Source organism: Vigna radiata, chromosome 4 (assembly GCF_000741045.1).
Source record: "Vigna radiata var. radiata cultivar VC1973A chromosome 4, Vradiata_ver6, whole genome shotgun sequence".
NCBI lineage: Eukaryota > Viridiplantae > Streptophyta > Magnoliopsida > Fabales > Fabaceae > Vigna > Vigna radiata.
Genome location: NC_028354.1, coordinates 3,452,666 through 3,473,632, shown reverse-complemented (window position 1 = coordinate 3,473,632; position 20,967 = coordinate 3,452,666). Strand labels below are relative to the sequence as shown.

Here is a 20,967-nt window from a genome sequence, read left to right as displayed (position 1 = left end):
TAATAAAGATGTAATGTTTTAATTACTGAGGTGATTTTATTGAATTGGAGTGTTGCATAAATAACTTTTTATTAAATTCATTATGATTGAAAATAAAATTTTAAATTCCTTAACTTTTTCTTATTTATATTTTAATGAAATAGCATAGACTTATATATAATGTAATATACAATATAAATTTTTTTAATATAAAGATGACCTTATTTAAAAAATTATGTAATATAATATAATATAAAAAAGAAAAAACTAAAAAATATAATATACAATTTTTAATATACGACTAGTTTATACATAAAATAATAATTATTTTTTCAAAAAATAATGTAAAATGTTTTCTATAAAAAAAACTTACATATAAATTATAATTATAATTATAAAATGTTTTCTATATAAATTATAATTTATATAAAAAAAACTATTTTCTTAGTAATGTTTATCAACAAATTTATTCATATTTTTTTTAATCGTTAAAGTAATAGTATTCTATAATTACTAAATTTGTTTAGGCACCATGTTATTAATGTAAAATGCTAAAATGCTAAAGATTTTACTATACTATTTCAGGTTTACCAAGTATTAATGTAAAATTAGAACGGTTAAAATAGGTCACAACTTACAAATCAATTCAGCCTACCACGGGTTTAAATCGGATTAAATTTAAAAAAAATTGTATTTTTTTTATGCTGGTCAGATTTCAACCCAATTCATCCGGATTGAACCCGTGAAAGGTCGGGTTAGCCCACCAACTCACCTACCTAATTTTATTTTATTAAAATTTAATTTTAATTTTATAAAAAATATTTATTATTCTTTTTTTGCTTGAAAATTTATTTAAGTTTCATATTTTCAAAACTAATTAAACACCCATGAAAGTAAAATTTGTTTAGATTTGAATTATAAAAAGTAAATTTGTTTAAATTTGAATTATAGAAAGTTTGTATTTTTTTATTTAAAAAAAAATTATAATTAAGTGAGCTAGTGAACTAACCCGTTTATCTACCAAACCATGGTGGGTCGGGCAGATTCTAATTTTTCTAACTCGCTAATAAATGAGTTGGGTTAAGTTGGCTCACTAAGTGATCAATCCCTAATGAATCAGACCAGATGACCCGTTTTGACAACTCTATATAAAATATTAAATATTAAAGTATGACTAATCTCTCTAAAAACCCTAATTATCATTCATCATCTTCAATGAAATGTTCTATCCTAATCACTTTAATTTTGGAGTACTCAAACTCGATATTTTAATTCAAAGAAACAAACTAAAATTCACTCAAACCAAAAATATACAGTGTTTCTAATTACAGAATTTAACTGAACAGTTTCAACTAGAGTAGGAATTGTGACCAAATGAACAAGTAAAACATTCTTTAAGAAAATGGCATTTATAAGCATCATATAGAAAACTGCACAAAACCAAACATAGATCCATATAAAGTAAACAACTTTAACTATGTTACCCGTTAAAATCTTTTTCTTCTTTACCGGCAACCATCCAAGCATTAAAAACTATACATTATTCAGAGGTAATGCATCATTCTATACAAAATAAAGTTATCCTAAATCTAACCACATTTATATACAAAGAGAATAGGCCTAAAAGTGGAAACTTACTTAGCAACATGTTTCTCCTTTACTTTACCTCATGATCTTTAAGCTTATAAACATTGTCAATATAATCTTCTGTTTCCCACAGGAAGGATCCAAATGCAATAGCCTCCAAGACTAGCCTCCTCAGACTAGAAAATGAAGTTACAATAACATCATCATGCTGAGACAAACCAGATTTCCCATTTCCAAAAAGTGCATTACTATGATTCTCTACCAACTGCACAGCTTCCTTAGATCTCAGTTTTGCACACCTCTGAAATGAGTCTGGGTGAAAGCTCATAACATAACATTTTATATCCTCAATTCCCTCTTCCTGCCTGATTAAATCATGCCACACAGATTGCATGTCATTCTTGTTGCCAAGCATCACATCTTTTGACCTGAATGGATACATGTCATGAAATGAAGGGCAAGATTTCTGACCCGGATGAAGACCATGGTTAAGACTTTGCTCTAGGGTGTACCTCAATGAAACTGACTTCAGAAAGTAACCATACAATATGGAGGCAACGTAAACTCGAGCAAGCCAGCTATGTCGAATTGGAGTGGTTTCCCAACTTTCCCTCACACTAGGATTTGATTTCAAGCCTGTGACAGTGCTGACATGTTGCCTTATGATATCCAAAACTTCCATGCTGTGAATAGACTCCAGATCCCAATCCTTAGAAGGCAATATCTCTAGCCTTCCATTGTATAGGCAACTAGAAAGCTTTGGAACCAAATGAACCCTGATTTCAGAAAACTTGTATAGAATCAGCAAATACATTACATCTGATATAGCAACCATACACTCATCCTCCTTCACTTTTGCAATCCTCCTGGAATTCAGAAAACATTTAAGTCAATAAATTCCACAAGTACCACTGATATTTGTAGTGTTGTGCATTTTTCACTTTTACATATGCACAAAAGTCTAATATGTTCAGTCTGTGTTGCAACAGATGATTCTAAATCAATAAAAATTAACTTTAGACAACCAAGTTTTGTGAAGCATCGGTTAAGGCTAAAATTCTTAAAACCAAGTTGTTTTGCACCAAACATAAGAAACTGACACATATATTCAGCAAAGAGCAGTTACAGGTTCTAAATATCAAGGTATTGGATCTCCAGAGCAACACAGTTACAGTAGGTTAATGCAGATAAACTTGGCACCCCCAGAAATAATGTACAAGGAAATTAATGAACTGGAAACAAAAACGGAAAAACCTCTCAATCTCGGCTTTTCAAAGAGTAACAATTTGATAAATGCTGATCAGACTGCAGGGATTTGGCGTCAAACATAATGGATAACACCAATCCTATACAGAATAATGTTGTTATCTATGGTAAGATCAAACAAATAACCACAGAGATGGATGTATCATTGATCATAAATAAAAGAAAGCAAAGAGAAAAACAACATGAACAGAATCAAGACATCTTTGAAAAGCTCCTTTCAAGTTTTCAAATAACAGTGAACAAAATGACCAACAGACAATCCTACTGGTATGATGGATCTTGTAAAAGAAAACAAATGTTGTATGATTGCTGAAAATCCACTCGTGTAAGATTTCTTAACAATAAATATATTTCATGTGGAGGACTGGAATAAGTAAACCGACTCTTTATTCTTTCAATTTACATCAAGGCACTTGAATCAAAACCTGTGAATATAGTTTTTATTCAATGAAACATTTTAATAGTATAAATAATCCAGTTTATGGGTATCTCCTCAGCTCTACACTGAAAAGCTGTTTGCACCTTAATGACTATCAATGTTTATTGAAGAAGAATATCATTAAAATCAGACAATACTGTCAGAATTTCTAACATACGATTCAATAAGGTTCAGTTTCATACAAAAAGTTGCTCCATTATTGTTTCCAAATACACTAAAACAGATCTTGTTCAAGCCACATCCACATATAGCAACAAAAACTAAAAGATGAATAGATGGAAGTTGCTACAATATAATCTAAGATCACACAAAAAATATAAATTAATGTTCACAAAACTTTACCATAAATAAAAGTCTGTGATTCAGTAATGGTGTAAAATGGTTTTTTTTTTAAGTGTTCAAATTAAATTAAAAACAGTAAATTAGAACACAAACTAAAAAACTTTAACTATTTAAATTAAACTAAGAATCATAAATTAGATTGCAATCAAATGCATACATGCATGTGCACTTTAATTAACATGAAGACAATGTTAGGGAATCAAGCAGAGTAAAAAATTCCAATAACCAATAAGAGGTAATTGGAATGGGAGAGAAACCTATGAAGCAGGGCTTCATCAGAGTTCTGACTGATAATCATGCGAGCAATAGCAGAGTCTCTATCCTCACTCAACATCTTCAACTCTTCCTTGGCAACCACGTGGAACAATTGGCGGCGATTCTGCAACACGCCGCCGAGAAACTTCCCCACGAGGGAGCGTGGCTCAAGGGGCGCGTTGAGGCTGCTGAACTCGCAGTGCCTCCTTCCCGCACTGGCCCTCACCGTCAACCTTTTCGGGAACGCTCTCAACTGGGTTTTGAACGAAGCTGATGATGATGGTGGTGGCTGTGAAAGAGTGAGCATGGTCCTAAGGTGGAGGTGGTGGTTGTTGGAGACACTTTTTTCCATCTTGTTGAAGACCCAAAGAAAAAAAAATGGATCTTTTGGCTTCTTTCTTATCTGGGTGTGGTTAGAGAAGATGGAGCAATGAAGGGTTGGTTTGAGAAGTGTGATGAGTGAGTGGTGTGTTGCAGAATAACAGAATCCTGAAAGGGAGATTTTGCTTGTAAAAGGATAGGGTTTGTTTGACACTTTTTGTAGAATGAAAGGATTTCAGTTATGATGAATGAATGTTGTAGATAAAGTTGGTCCTATAAATAATGAATACAGATATGTGATATATAACATGAGATTGATATGCACACTTGAGTGAAGAACTCTATTTAGGTATAAATGCAGAAATTGAAATTCAGGTCAAATTTCATCACAAAATTCAAGTCAAATAAAATATATTCAAGTTCTAATCATATATTATTAATATTACTAGGAAAATGTTTAAAGTTCATCTCTTTTACTTGAAAGGAAGTAAAATAAAAAGGATATATGAAATATAGAAGAGAAGTAAATATAGAATAATAGTAATAATAATAATAATAATAATTTTATTATCAAAGAAATTATTTTTCAACCTACTGCTATAATAGGCATACATATATATTTAAAAGAGATGTCTCTATGGTTTCTATTATTGTCACATTTTTCATATTTTTTTTATTATAATTAACATAACATGTATTGGAAGAAAAATTTAAATATGTACCCATTTTTCTTTTTCTTCCAATTTATAATTTTGTAAACTTTTTAACAATAAAAAAAAAGTGACTTAACAACAACTTTTCATTAATAATAAAGTTCCTAATTTGGAGATAAAAAAATGTTATAACTGGTTACTTATGGTACCAAATTTTGACTTAAAAACATTGTTTATATTAACTTTAAAAATGCTTGTTATTTTGTAGATAGTAAATGTGTTTGAATATTTTTTTTCATATCCATTTAAATTTTGATTTGGATTATGAATGAATGATATTTGGAAAGACTAATGTTCATGTAATTCTTCGATTAGAAAAGTAGGAATGCTCACTCATTGCAACTATTCATATATTTATTTATTTTGATAAAAAAAATTAAAATTTTATTCGTGGTCAAAGTTTGAAAATGAAGAATCATAAAAAAGTGAATATGAGAATAGCTACTTAGTATAGTTGTTTGATGGTGTGCACATATTTTGACATTGATGAGTGATATTGAAAAGAAAAGTGAACACGTAACGAGGATTTTAATGTAAAATAATTGTTCATTGTTGAAAAGATAATCTCAAGATAGAAGAATGAGATGAAAAGAACAAAACAGAAAAGAAAAGAAGCCGGCCGAAGAAACAACGACACAACTTCGTTACTCTGAAAGAGTTATCTTCAAATATAATACATAATTTTTCTTTTAAGGTTCATTTTGTGATTTATTTATTTTTTTTTCTCTTTTATTGCTGAAACTTTGGCAAAACAAACTCACAAATCATTTAGGAATGTGTCAAGTTTTCAATGACAGATAAGATAAGAATAGCTTTCTTGGTTAAGATAAGATTGGATAGTATATCCAACTGTATATAGCTCTTATTATAAATTGTATTTTATTAAAAATATATTCAAATGATATAGTATCACAACTTATTCATATTAAAAACAAAACTTGTATGTTTTATAAGTTTTCAACATCTAAAAATAAAACACATCTTAATATTCAACAATACGTAATAATAATTTTTCTAAAAATAATAATGTTTTTGGAAAAAAAATTAAGGTATCATATTTTTTATTTTAAAAAAATAAAAATTACCATCTGAAAAATGGAGAACAATTTTGAACTAATTTTTTTATTAATTATATCTTACTGTTTTAGTTTTTATTAATATTATGTGTCAGTATTTTGACATTCAAGTCAATGACTTTGCATGATAATGATATTATTTAATATAGAGTAAGTATTGAGAATAAGTTATTGAAACTTGATGAATCTTACTTTATAAGTTATTTTATGGAGCTTAAAGTGGCATAGGTCCAACAAAATGATCATACCTTTAATTCTGGTATGTTATTATGTTATTCGTAAACAGCTTTCAGATCCAGCAGTTATCAATATCTTTAATCTTTCTGTTATTAATTTATTAATTATTTATTTATCTAAATCATTAATTCAATAACAATAACTAACTTTATTATTGATCCATTTTTAAAAACCTCAAAGATACCGTTTGAGCTAGATAGCATACATATAATTAACTTGTATATGAACCGTACATTCCCAAATCTCTTGTTTCATGATGGTTTCAATCCTCTTGCTCACAAATCATGGCCCTCAAACTTTCTCAAAACTATTAAAACAAAGGTGTCACTCATAAATCCAAACAGAAACTAAATCTAAATTGAATTTCAATAGCTTTTAAAAGCAATAGTTAAAAACTAATAATATATCATAAATGTGTTCCAGTAATTAAAGTATATTTTTAAATAGAAAATATGTTTATGGTACTAATCCTATTGGTCACCATCACCAGTTGTCATCTTTACCCAAAAGATATATTATGAGTACTTAGTAAATTTTAATTGTATCTATCATCGCCAAAATAATTTTCATACGTGTATGGTCCATACTTGAAGCAGATATTTACTCAAGAGTAAATCGAGTTACAAATCAAATTGGTAAACCATTTAAAAAAATTGTCAAGAATTGCACGTTTTATAAGATTGAATATCAATAACTTAGAATTAAGTGAATTCAAGTTAATATATAAAACAAAATAAAAACTAAGAAAATTTTAGAAATAGAAAAAAATTTAAATTAAAACAAAACATATTTATATAATCTAGAGCAAGGAATCAACCTCACAAGTATGTTTCTCACTTGTTCGTATATATAAAAACCATGTTGAACATAAAATTATAGATAATATGTTATATTTAGGTTTAGTCATTTACATTATTTATATTTTTTATATTTTTGTGACTTTTTTCAAATAGGTTCTTTATTTTTTTTAATTGGGTTTTTATTGGAACAATTAGGTCATCGTCATTAGTTTCATACTAATACCATGTTAGTTTGTGTTTTTTTTTTATTTTTTAAATATCTTTTTATTTATTTTTTATTTTATTTTTAAATTAAATAAAAAAGTTTGTCACTTGTTAAGCTGAGATTGTGTCACATGGCAATGACAGTATGACGTGACATTAACAATGTCACGTGACACTAATAATGTCACGTGACACTATTAGGCCATGTGTCATTATATTTGTCTCAATTTGGTTTTTATATTTTATTTTGTCTGAATTTGGTCCCTATATTTTTATTTTGCGGTCCCTGTATTTTTATCTTTTTTTCAATTTGGTCCCTCTATTAAAAGATTAAAACATTAAATTAAATATAATTTTTTGCTCAAAAAGATTTCGAGAAAGTTGACACACGAATAATTTTAAAAGATTTAACTAAATGAAATAACAGTACATATGTTTTCCAAATTCTTGTCTTTAAATCTATTTTTGTGTAGATCACCTTCACAAAAATATTTATTATTGAAATGTTAATTTTTATAGTTTGCTCATTAATATTATTTAGGTTAAAAGATTTCATTTGTTGTTAATTTTGTAGAAAAAAAATGAGTTTCTTTATTTTTATTTCTCTAAATTTATTTTTTTGTTTTGAAAATTTTAATGCAATTAAGTTATTTTCATTAATACTACATAAATATAAATGTATCATAGTTCGTAAACTTTTTTGTTTTTCTAATAAAAATATCAATTTGTATAAAAAAAATTGTAAAGATTTATATACAAATTAAATTTTGTTTGAATTTAGATAGGAAAAAAAATGTTTAACTTAAAAAAAAATAGGACTAAATTGAGATAAAATAAAAATATAGGACCAAATTGAGACAAAATAAAAATCTAAGACCAAACAGAGACATACAATAACACGTGGCCTCATAGTGACACGTGCACTGTCAATACCACGTCACATTATCATTGTTATGTGGTACAATATCAGCTTGACACATGACAATTTAAAAAAATAAAAAAATAAAAAGATATAATTAAAAAAATATTTAAAAAATTTAATGAAACCACGAGTTAACACATGACATCCTTTTTAACAGTGTTAGTATGAAATTAACAGCAAGAACCTAATTACTTTAATTTTTCAAAAATAAAAACCCAGTTGAGACAAAGAAAAAGTACGGGACTTATTTGAAAAAAATCACCGAAAATAAGAACTATATGAATGATTAAGCCTTATATTTATAAATCTCTAACAATCATAAACCTTAAACTATTAGAGATATTTAGCTTTTCTATGTTATATGATAATGAGTTGATATAATGAAATGGACCATTTAGCATTATCATATGTTTTGAATTAAAATGAAAGAATGCTTCAAAGAAAATAACAATGTAAAAAATATGAAATTCACTTTTTAAAATAATTGGGACAAAATTTCAACACTTATATATGTATATTTTCTATAAAAGAAATACTAACAGTTTGGAATTCACGTCCAAAAATAGGAGATTAAATTCCAAGATTCTCTTATTTTGTGATAAGAAATAAAATATATGAATTGTGCTAATATGTTCTTCTAATAGTGAATGTTACCTATCATGTATGACAATATATAATCATATATAAGCTTTTCAATTCTAATTCTTAACCTAATGAACAAACTTATATTAGGTCAAAATTATATTATATTTCTCAAAATAAATAAATATGTACATGAGTATTTAAATATTATATTTTCTTTGTTTGGAATCATGAAATATAGACTTGTATCAATTATTCCAACACATCCATGAATTTCATCAAGTTGATTGGATAATGCGACAGGTTTCAACAAATTATTCCAAAAAATACAATAAACTTGTACCAATTTTACAAAGAAGATAGGAAAGACAACAGATAAAGATTTGACCACAATACCATAAAAGATCTACACAATCACTTCATTCAAGATATTCATTTAGTCGATAATAATCATGTGTCACCACATTATACATGCAATGATACACTAACCATATTATTTGTTAGATGTCTCTTTCATAACCAATGTAAATTGACTTCCTAACATATTTTATGATGTGTTTTTGTTTATCGATTTCATGTTTTTCCAATAGAGAGATATTAACCACAAACCATGAAAACTGGATAATAGTGTGTCATGATCTACATAATCATCTTATTCAAATTATTCACTTAGTCGACAATGGTAATTTGTGTGACACCACATTATACATGCAATAATACACTAACCATATTATTTGTTACATATATTTTTCATAACCAACATCTCACATTGATGTAAGTTAACTTCCTAACACATTTTATGATGTGCTTTTGTTTATCTAAAATTTTTCATGTTTTTCCAATAGAGATATTGACCACAATACCATGAAAGGTGGATAGTAATGTGGCATGATCTACATAATCACCTCATTCAAAGTATTCATTTAGTCGATAATGAAAATCTATGTGTCACCACATTATACATGCAATGATACACCACTAGTGCAAAAACGTTGTTTAACGTCACCCATAAGACGTCGTTTTACGGGTAACTCGACGTATATGAGTGGACAGTGACATTATCGTAAATAGCTTGGTAAACTAGATGTCGGTTTTAAGGTAAGGTGACGTCTATGATATTGTAGACGTCCCCCCTGCTACAAACCGACGTCTAATGGCCTGAGGTAGGTGAGAAGACAGTCCAGTGACGTCGGTGTTAAAGGGAGCCAATGTCTATGTGGCTGCAATTAATGCTCTTCACCTAATTCTCAGGCGCTTAGACGTCATGTAGTCAAAAGGCGACGTCTAAGGCCTGTCTGGAAGGCGGGAAGACAAAAAATTCTTCAATTTAGACGTCGGTGTTGAGGGGAAGCAACGTCTATGTGCCTGTAATTAATTATGTTCACCAAACTCGAGGGACTTAGACATCGATTAAAAGGGCATCGACGTCGACTCTATTATAGACATCGGCGTCCCATCACAACTGTCGTGAACATCCTTGACAGGAAATCAAACGCCAATCGGTTCAACTTCCTAGACGTCGGCTTCCCTCAAAACCGACGTCTAATGGGTATTCAAAAAGTCAGTTTAAATGTTAACTTGGACGTCATATTAGTGAGATAACTAACGTCTAGAAACCGACGCCCCATTTCATTTTAAATAAACCGCAAACTCTTCGCGGCATTCAATTTCTGATATCATCTTCCTCTTCTCCTTTTTCTCTCGCGGCACCTCTTCTTTTTCTCGCTTACGGCACCTCTTCTTTTTCTCTCTTGCGGCATTCTATTGTTGTTTCTGATATCTTTATCGTCTTCCTCCTCTCCTTTTTCTTTCTTGCGGCATTGCATCCTAGGTGCGTGGTTTTTTTTTTTATGCTTACCGTTTAAACTTTGTTTAGTCTTTCATCGATTATCTTTTGGTTGAACTGATTAAAATTTGTTTTCTTTGTGTTGTGTTTTAGTGCAGTTTTGTTCCTTTCTCGGGGTAACATAGTAACACATTCTCCATTTGCTAGCTGCCTCCCAGAAAAAGCAGCGTCTTGTGAATTTCTTTTGGTCGTTTCAACCCAAAAACGACTATGGGTCGTTGCTTAGTTATCGTTTTACCGTGATTTTTCCCTCTTGCGGATGAAAATGGAACTAAGCAACAACCCAGGTTCGGTTTTGGGTTGAAAGGACCCATAAGAAATTCAAAAGACACAAGCTTTTTTGGGAGGAAACTAGCAAAAGGAGATTGTGCTACTAGGCTATCCAAAGACGGGAACAAAACTGCACTAAAACACAACCACTGGATTAAAAGTCAGTTAATATAGCCACCGACGTCTATAGTACCTTTTAGACGTCAGTCAGTGTCATTTCGAAGTCTTTAGTGCCTCTTCGACGTCGGTTATTGCTTAGACCGATGTCTATACTATGTCTTTAGACGTCCAATTAGTCCTACTCCGACGTTTAATGACGTTGGATACGGTACTAACTGACATCACTATAGACGTCGAGTATATTCATATCCGACGTCCCATTGACATCACCGGAAATGACGTAGTTTGTTTTATAGACAGTAAAAGCCCAAAATAACCGATGTTAATTAGCGTTTTTTCACTAGTACACAAACCATATTATTTGTTACATATCTCTTCCATAACCAACATATGACATTGACACGTAAGTTGACTTCGTAACACATTTTATGATGTTGTTTTGTTTGTCTAAATTTTTTCATGTTTTTCCAATATTACATCCTACCACAACTAGTCCTACCCCAACCTTATTGTTAGCATGTTAATATCTATGCTAACCCTAATCACAATTAATTCTCATAATCACAAACCTTACTTATTCCCATATTTTTCAAATATACTATTTCCTTATAATGTTTAAAAAATGAAATACTATGTCTTAATATTTTAGGTTTAATTAATAATTTGATTAATATATTTAGCCTTTTAATTTGTTTTGGTTCTTTTAATTTGTTTTTTAATCAATTGTATCCAATTTTTGATGATTAGTATTAATTTGGTTCCTTCGGTTGAATTGGTATTAACTTCATTTAGAAAATAATCATATGCGTGAATCTAATAAAAGGTTTAATTAGTAATTGGCCTTTATAATTTTCTTTTTACTCAAATGAGTCTATATATATATTTTTTTTATATAAAGAATGTAAATCCTTTTTATCAAGTTATACTCTACAGATCCTGAAAAAATTATCTTTAGATAAAAAAGAGACAATCTTGGTGAGATTGCGCCGTCATAAAAAGTTGAAGATTTAAAATGTTAACATTGATTTTAGGAAAGGAACACATTATTTCTATTTATATAAAAACTCAATAAAATTCAAAAGCACTATAAAAATAAAAATAATTATTAACTCTTTTAATATACTGACATGGAATAACTTTCCATCAATGTTAACATTAATTTAACATAAAAATTGCATTGAATCCAATTAAAAAAAAAGAATTTCATGGAGTAAAAGAAAATATAGAAACTAAAATGTATAGAAAGCAAACTATTAATTAATCATTTTTATAATTGCATAATAATAATTTTTTAAATATCAAGTAGTATGTGTTATTTTTTCCTATAATTTACCTCTTTATTAAATCACTTCATATATTATAATACTTTTATATAAAAAATAAAAAATGAAATACAATAATTTTTTTAAATAAAATCACAAATTATAAAAAAAAAATACAAAATGACAAGACTTCAATTTTAATCAAACAATATTCAAGTCGCGCTGTCAATACACAAACTCTAGCTTAAGCTAGAATCAAATTGAAGTTATAGCATGTTTAATAAACCTTAATAAAAATAAAAAAAATAACAAAAATTAAAATTAAGAATAATCCAATCACACGTCAATTTTAATCATATAAAAATCATAATTAATTTGTTAGTCCAATACGACTTCGCTAAAAGTCTTAAATTATGACATTGAATAATAATTTGGTTACATTAAAATCGTTTCAAACGTACATAATATCCCCATAAACATAAACATGATCTTTAAAAAGACATGCTGATTTGATTGTTATATTGTTATAAAACAACGTTGGCAAATACATAAATCCCTGGCAAAACATGAGCATCATTACCTTTACCAATGGACCTACCTCCTAGGGCTGTTTTGGAGCCGTTACTAATCAACCAAAAAAGACAAAATATTTCAAATGATGTTTCAAATTACTATTACATAAAATTATTATAATACTAACCAATAAAAATATTGCACTTTCTTCACGACTTTTTCTCTAGTTCTAGCAAAGCATGATGTCATATAATATAATGAATACCCAATTTTGGCATAGAACTATTACATAAAATGAATGATTGTTGAGCAAAGAAATAGAAACACTAAACCTTACCATTGTGGGAATCATTCACCAATGTAAATTCCTCCTCGTTGGCTTCGGATGCTGCCTATAGGAGGAACACACGTTCATGAAATTAAAAAAGTGTCAAAACAAATAATCATTGTATGATTGAGTCATGAAAACCCCATTTGCGTTATTTGTTTGTTTAATCCTCCTTCAAAGTGTCACACTTGGGAACTTGCAAGATCCATAACCTACAATAACTCAGCATAAGAAAATCACATTTTAATCTCATGGTGCAAAAATTATTTAGAAATCAAATGATGAAAAGAATTATAATTATGTGTCATTGGATTTTTAACTTACTTGGATCCTTTGCTGTTTGTGTGGCAAGGCCATTGAAGTAACAAGTTGCACCAACCTTCTTAAACTGCGCCCAATAAGCACTAAATGCATAGCTCGCATGCCAGAAAACCGAATCGGGTTTAAAGCATTTCCCTCTGGGTTGGATCGGGTCGCACGTGCCATTCCCCTGCGAGCACGCGTACGAGAGCGCCTCCGCCAGCGCTGTCGCGTTATCCCGGGGCGCCACCACGCACCATATTTTCCCCTTAAACTTCTCGTTGTTCTCCGGCGCCGGAAGCGGACGGAAGTCTGACACCGGCGTCCGTCCCGACAAATCAATATCGAAAACCCTGGACCCGTTTGGGTGCAGCAACCCGAAGTGGCGCTCCGTGCCCGGACCCGATTTCTGGTTTTCATTAAACAGAGCGAACAAAAAAGACGGAAGAAGCGAACCCGGTCGAGCCGGAGTCCCGACCCGCGGTTTTCGCGTAACCTTTTTTATGAAATTTCGGTTGTAAGTGGCAGCGTTGTAAACATTAGCTCCAATCTGGTCTAGGTCCCCGCCATTGGGCCAACCCGTTTCCGCTACAAAGATCCGAATGCCGGGAAAGCCAAGTTTTTCCATTGCGAAATAAACGGCGTCCACCATCTGGTCGAAGAGGTTGGTGTAAACCAAACCCGAACCCGGATCCGTCACCGTAAGATTCTTGGATTCAAATAGCGCGTAATCGAGGTTTATATTAACCGGATCAGAGGACCACGCGAAGAAAGGGTAAACATCCAAGAAGAAAAAGGATTTGGTTCGGTTGAGGAACTTCAACATGGGCTTCATGATGGGAAGAGCTATGTCTTCACGAAACGAACCGTTTGAAGGAGGAAAAGAGGTTTGGAGCACGTCCATGGCGGAGGAGGTTCCGACCTTCACTTTGCGGATTCCGAGGGATTTGAGGGAGTGTTTGATGCGGCGCATGGCGGGGACGAGGTGGCGCCACGTGGCGTTGGTGGTGCTGCTGATAATTTCGTTCCCGACGAGGATGTAACGGATGCGGGTCTTGGGGAGGAAGGCTGCGACGTTCGATGACACCCATTTGTCGGCGAGGGTTTGGTCGGAGGAGATGTTGGAGATGAGCTCGTTGGGCACCATGACGGAGACTTGGAGGCGAGTGTGCCGAAGCGCGTGGAGGATCGTTTGGTTGGCGTCGTAGAGTTTCACGCGCTTGGCGTGAAGCGATGTTAGGAGGGAGACTGATTCTCGCGGCGGCGGGAGGTTGTCGCCGAGCTGGCCGTAGCATATTCCGGGTTGCGGGGAGAACGATGCAGCTGTGAAGAAAAATAAAAATGAGAAAGATTGCGTTTTTAAAGAAGATCATGTATGCAAAGGGGATTGCTTACTTGAAATGGTGAACAGTGAAATGGAAGATAGTAACAGTGGAATGAGAAGAAGCATAGCCATTTTTGTTTTGGCTATGGTTGTTTCAGGGTTTGGAGAAAGGAGACTTATTTTTTGTGTTGTGTGCTTCTCTCCACCTGGAACGACGCGTGTGAGATTCTGAAGAAGCTAAAATAACCAGAAAGAAACAATGTTGTTTGTTGGTGAGGGAAGAAGCCAAAGGTTTTTCTGGGGAAGGTAAAATGGAAGCTGTATTGCACAGAGAGGATATAATAGATGGAATGAATGCTTGAAATTGGTGAGCTTTGATATGGGGTTTAAGAAAGGAGACAGGGATCATTAATGGGTTGAAAATGGGAGAATAATTATCTTTTTCTCTCTGCAAAAGTGGTATTTTGTTAATAATAGAATTGTGATTTACATAATTACTATAGAGAATCTAGTGAAAAGAGTGGGGACCATGTTATTGTTTAGCATTGGATAGAGAGAATAATCGTATGTTTCTCTTAATTGTTGATTTATTTATGGGTGAGTTGTTGGTGTTTCTAGGAAGAAGAGGAAAAGTGGATGATAGTGAGTCTGAAAAAAGGTCTCAGAGTACGTACATGTGCCAGAAAGAGAAGCTAGCCGTTTGAGTCTTGTGTGAGTACAACCATTGGTGTAAAACAGTGTTATAACATCTATAAATGAAAAATTACATCACAATAATACGTTTAAATTAATAATAACATAATGGAATTAATAATAATGCATACTAAAAATGTTTTTAATTAATGTACTTAAAACCATTTTTATTACTATACTTGGATAGAAAAAAAAAAGTAAAAAGTTGTTGGTGTGAAAAGATAACTAAAAAGCCATTGATGCCCAACAGACAGAGAATGCTTTTTCCTTTCCTTTAGCATGGACTACAGACACCGACACTGCTACTCTGTTTTTCTATAATTTCTCTTTTATTTTTACAAGGGAGAATTTTATTAATTTTGGTTATGATACAAGTTTTAATTACATTTTTAGTTTGTTACTATAAATTGTGTAATTTTGATCCTTCAATAAAATTTAAGGAAATTTTAAGCAGCATGTAATGAGTGTGTAGCAGCTCACTTACCTTCCTAGAAACTGTTAGCTTTAGCACTAGGTCCGAAGGTGGCCATCTTTTGGTTCAGCTATATTCGGTTGCAAAAAGTGTTTAGGAAATTCATCTTAACTTAGTGGTTATTTTAGGAAAGTCTTCTACCTTGTCTTGAGAATCTTTTTCTCCTGCTTATCCATGGTGTCTGTTGGCATGGCCTTGATTTTGGTCTCTGCTAGCATGACCCTATTGAAGAAATCAAGTAAGGAATTTATCACGAATGAAATTTTTTATAATATGTCAAACCTTGTAACATTTGATGATGTTATAGTGATACTTACATATCCGTTACTCGTATCAACACATTGAGAAGAATGGAGAACAAGTGGTCCTCTCACTAAGTCCAGGTTAAAGACCTCTCAGATTATAACATTTAAAAATACTTACCCAAATTCAATTTGCAGGTTTAAAAAGTCGTTAACTTAAAACAAATTTCTTGTTGTTAATTTGTTAAGTTGACTAAGTGCATAAAAGCCTTATAACTTTATCCAATCTTATTTTGATAACTCTCTGTTTATATTGCATAGAAAGATAATAATTTATGTGAATGATTTAATTATTGTAAAAATAATATTTGAATCATGAAAAAAATTTAAAGCTTACTTATGTATATGCTTTAATACGAAGGATATGAGAGTCTTAATATCTCTTTTTTCTTTTTCTATTTTTCTTTCTCCTTTCTATTTTTTTACATGTGTTATATTTTGGTTAGGATGATCAACATTTTTTAAGGAAATAGTGATACATACCGTGTGTATCTGATAAGTGTATATTTATATCCATATTTATAATTTAAATTTAAAATTTTGATGAGATTTTTGTATTTAAATAGTTAATTTGAAGAGAATTTGTGACTATTAGACTCATCGAATTTTAAAAATTAAAGAAACTTAAAAAATGATTTTAGTTGTATAAACTATTTTGAATAATCTAATGTTGATTAGTGTAGATGAAGTTAAAGTTTCATTTGTTTAAAGCAAAAAATTAAATTGTCATGTTGCAAAATAAGATCCAAAATCAAAATTCTGAAAAGAAAATTACAAAGAGTTGAATGCACCCTGGTGTTTCATTAATACACTCATATTTCAGCAAATGGACATTGGAGATCAAAGAAAATTGACCTTTTCTTCCATATGTTGCTTGAAGTGTCTTTTTTGTTTTTGCATCTTTCCAAGCACAGCCACAATGTCCTCTGCTCAATCATATACATGTGATCCATTTAAAGCCATTGGAGCTAATTCATTTTCTTGACACCTGTTAAATGCTTTCTTTAATTTACGATATGGATGGTTTGAACTAAGAAACCTCTTTTGACCTAGGTATATTGTTTTCCTTCCATGTTATAGTTGACGATGACATGTGCCTTCTTCACATATAAGGCATCCTTAGTGTTATAGGCACTTAAATTATCATATGTTGGAAAGTCGTTTATGGTACAAAATAACATGACATGCAACTTGAAGGAATCACCGGTGTACCCAACAAACATATCAACACCTTTCTCCCATAACATCTTCAAATCTTTAACTAATGTGGCTAAATAAACATCAATTTTGTTTCCTGGTTGTCTTGGATCTGAGATCATCAAGGATAACATCACATACTTATGTTTCATGCACAACCACGAAGGTAAATTGTAAATCACTAACATCACAAACCACGAGCTCTATTTACTGCTCAAGTTGTCATATGGATATGCATTCCATTTATAGCAAGTCCAAAGCTAATGTTCCTTGAATCATTAGAGAAATTGAGGAACATGAAATCAATATTCTTTCATTGCAAACCATCTGCCGAATGCCTCAAATTCTCATATTTTATACAACCATCTACATGTCATATCATGAGTTTTGCATTATTTGTGTTATTGAATAAGCATTTCAACCGTGAAACAAGAAGATATTGCAAGACTTTTGCAGGAGGATCCTTACTATCACATTCAAACTCACCCTTTTCCTTTTTGTATCGTGATACCCCACATTATGGACATTTATGTAACATGACAAACTCACTCTTGTACAAGACTTAATCGTTTGGGTATGCATGATTTTCTTATACTTTATACCAATGGGACACAATATCTTTTTCACATCATAATTGTGTGTTGACAATGTGTTACCTTCAGGAAGCATGTCACTCAACAACTCAAGCAATTATGTGAAGTTTTGATCAGTCCACCCCTTTTTTTCCTTAACATTGAACATTTTAATGTTGTTGACAATTGAGTATACTTAGTTCATTCTAGATATAAAGGTTTTTCTGCATCACTGCACAAGTTGTCATACACATGAGCACGTTGGAAGGAATCATGTCCAACATCATGGATCATGTCCTCTAACTGATCACTCATCTCTAAATCAACTTATTCTGCTTCTACTTGAGACTCATCTACACTTAGCATTTCCACTTTATATAGCTCTTTAGGAATCCATCACAAAGAACATACTCTATTGGTAGTTTTCGCTCATTCAAACAATTAACACACGAGAAATAGAATATTTCGTTATTGTCCAAAATATTCATCTTCGCGAATTCGAGAAATTGTTCCACTTGACTCTCGTTTCATTTGTTGTGCGTATAAAATTTATCCAACTCCGATCCATTGTTATGTGTGAAAACCAACATCTCTAATTTTAGGTGGAGCTAAGAAACTACTAACCATGTAGTACAATCTATGAACTCAACCCTATGACCAACAACATAAACAATTAATCAATGGATTTAGTTCAATACTCCTCACTACAAAGTATTTAAATTGAAAATTTTCCCTCTTTTGAGGTAAAAAAATGTTCTCCTATGTTCACTATCAACATAACTATTTTGTGTTGCTAAACAATTAAAAGTCATAAAATTTAAGAGACTAATATCTCATTGCTAAACAATCCTACTAATTAGGACTCGTACATGTTACATTTATTTATTTCACTTCTTTCTAAACTAAGTTAAAAATGTATATAACTATGTTCAAACAACTAAAAGGGTAATGTCGTGCTCTGTTTCTTGTTTGATCTCAATTTATAAAAATGCTAAACTGGATAAAAGTTTCTAAATGATTGCTATAAAATTAGACAAAAAGTTACATTGCACAATAGTGAATTATGATTGAAATTTGTTATGAAGTTGTTTCAAGTCTTGGTTAATAAGATAAGCTATCAAAAAGAGTTCATTCTCTGAACCAAGACAAAGGTGACGTAACAAGTCTTAGCACTTGCTTCCAACATGAACTTTCCTACAAACCCAGTTGTTCCAATTATCAGAACCTTACAAGTGCTTTCCATTGGAAATGAACAATGTCTTAGCTAACAAAACTAGTCTCTCCACATCCAATTTGTATACAATATACACTTTAGGGAGACAACACAGAATAACATGAAAAATATAGGGAGAGGCTCAAAACTTACGTAGATAATGCTTCACAAAAACCTTAAACGAAGACAGTCACTATTTGCAACGACAAAAGCTAGAGGAAAGACGAAATGTGCGACCATTGGCTAGTAAACACTAGTACAAAAACCCGTATAATGTCATGAGTTCAACGTCCAATCACAGAACAACCAATGTTAACAATGACTGGTGACACTGTTGTAAATGAATTCAATCTGTAGACGTCATTTAGAAGTAACATTCAATGTCTAAAACTAAAATGACATCCAACCACACACATGTTCGACGTTAAACTCTGTCCTGAGCAAACATATAACGTCCTCTTAGGAAACCATGGATGTTTAATCCAAAATAAATGAATACAAAACAGTCATTTGCTTCCCCACAGTTTCACTTTAAATAGAGTTTCGGATCCTTTGAAAACCCTACACATTAACCAAACTATTGCTTCCCTACAAAGCTTTCTTAATCAAATTCATTTTGATAACTTTTTGTCTTTGGATTTCTATCAACTCCTTCAAGTTCACAAAAGCAAGACATTTCTTTGTCATTGATTTAGCGTCATTGTGAAGTTTGAAGGTATGATAGAAACCCACAACAAAAAGTTAACAGATATGGATTTCAAAATCGTTCTCCATTTTACATAACCTTTTATTCTTTTCTTATTCAAATTAATTTGGATAACTTTTTGTCTTTGGATTTGTATGAACTCCTTCAAGTTCACAAAAACAAAGCATTTTGTTGTCTTTATGATCAATTTTTGTGAAGCTCGAAGGTATGATACAAACTTAGAGAAAAAAGTTAACAGTAATGGATTTCAAAATCCTACTCCATTTTACATAACCTGTGGTTCTTTTGCTGGTTTGATTTTCATTTTTTGCCTATGTTTTGTTATAATGTATTTCTTTTTGTTTTGTTTTCATTTTTCAACCTGTTTTTCTAAAAGTGGATTTCTTTTTAAAATCCTCTAAGATAATTGACGTTGGATTTAATGATAATTTGACGTCATTTTGTATAATAACATGAATCATTTTTTTAATTTTCCTAAGATTGTCTTTCACAAAATGAATCAGTTAGCTCTGAAATCTGATCTCAAAAAACAACTCCAGGAAAACTTAAAAAATGAATCATCCAAATATGATAAAGAAACAGTTTTGAATAAAGGTGCCATATGCATGGTATTTGTAGACAAATTATTGGTTGATAACAACAACAACCATTAAGGCTTCTAACTCCCCTGACCAGTTTAACATCGAAGCCCCATGAAAGTTGATGTCAACCTCCTTGGTAACCGTAACAGTCATTATTAAGCCTCTCAAGTGCCCTTTCCAGTTGTCGTCGAAGTCCAGTTAAACTCGACGTGAACCCTTTCCTTGGTAACAGAAACAATATTTAAGCCTTCAATTTGTGTTTCCCCTTACATGTTTGATGTGTAAGCCCCATGAAATTCGATGTGAACCTAGCTATAAAACTTCATAGGTAACTGCTCAACCATTATGGGTTTTCAAGTGCTTTTACTAAGCACGTTGATGTCGAATGAAGCTAATATTCGACGTCAAATTGGTATATCGATTCATTAATTAAATTGTTTTGAAGATATTTCCACCCTAAGAAATCAGTTAGCTCTAAAATCTAATTGTAGAAAACAACTTCAAGATAATTTAAAAAATGAACCATACAAGTATGATGAAGATGG

The 20,967-nt window shown here is 31.4% G+C and overlaps 2 protein-coding genes across 3 annotated transcripts; both read right to left on the bottom strand.

Moving 5' to 3' along the window:
- Positions 1-1,436: 1,436 nt before the first annotated feature.
- LOC106758088 (UV-B-induced protein At3g17800, chloroplastic) lies at positions 1,437-4,483 on the bottom strand. 2 transcript variants are annotated; one of them, XM_022779588.1, is made up of 3 exons: positions 3,871-4,483; positions 2,079-2,432; positions 1,437-1,994 (listed from the first exon to the last, which is right to left on the bottom strand). In XM_022779588.1, exons 1-3 carry the CDS (start codon positions 4,218-4,220, stop codon positions 1,637-1,639), a joined length of 1,062 nt encoding a protein of 353 aa, XP_022635309.1. In that variant the 5' UTR covers positions 4,221-4,483; the 3' UTR covers positions 1,437-1,636. The 2 variants fall into 2 exon arrangements, with proteins under 2 accessions (XP_022635309.1, XP_014496486.1); XM_014641000.2 differs by having other exon boundaries at positions 1,437-2,432; positions 3,871-4,482.
- Positions 4,484-12,917: 8,434 nt separating this feature from the next.
- Positions 12,918-15,420, bottom strand: LOC106758163 (probable glucan endo-1,3-beta-glucosidase A6). The gene is made up of 3 exons (XM_014641101.2): positions 14,758-15,420; positions 13,387-14,685; positions 12,918-13,274 (listed from the first exon to the last, which is right to left on the bottom strand). The coding sequence occupies exons 1-3, from the start codon at positions 14,816-14,818 to the stop codon at positions 13,237-13,239; spliced, it is 1,398 nt and encodes a 465-aa protein (XP_014496587.1). The 5' UTR covers positions 14,819-15,420; the 3' UTR covers positions 12,918-13,236.
- Between the last annotated feature and the right edge of the window lie 5,547 nt (positions 15,421-20,967).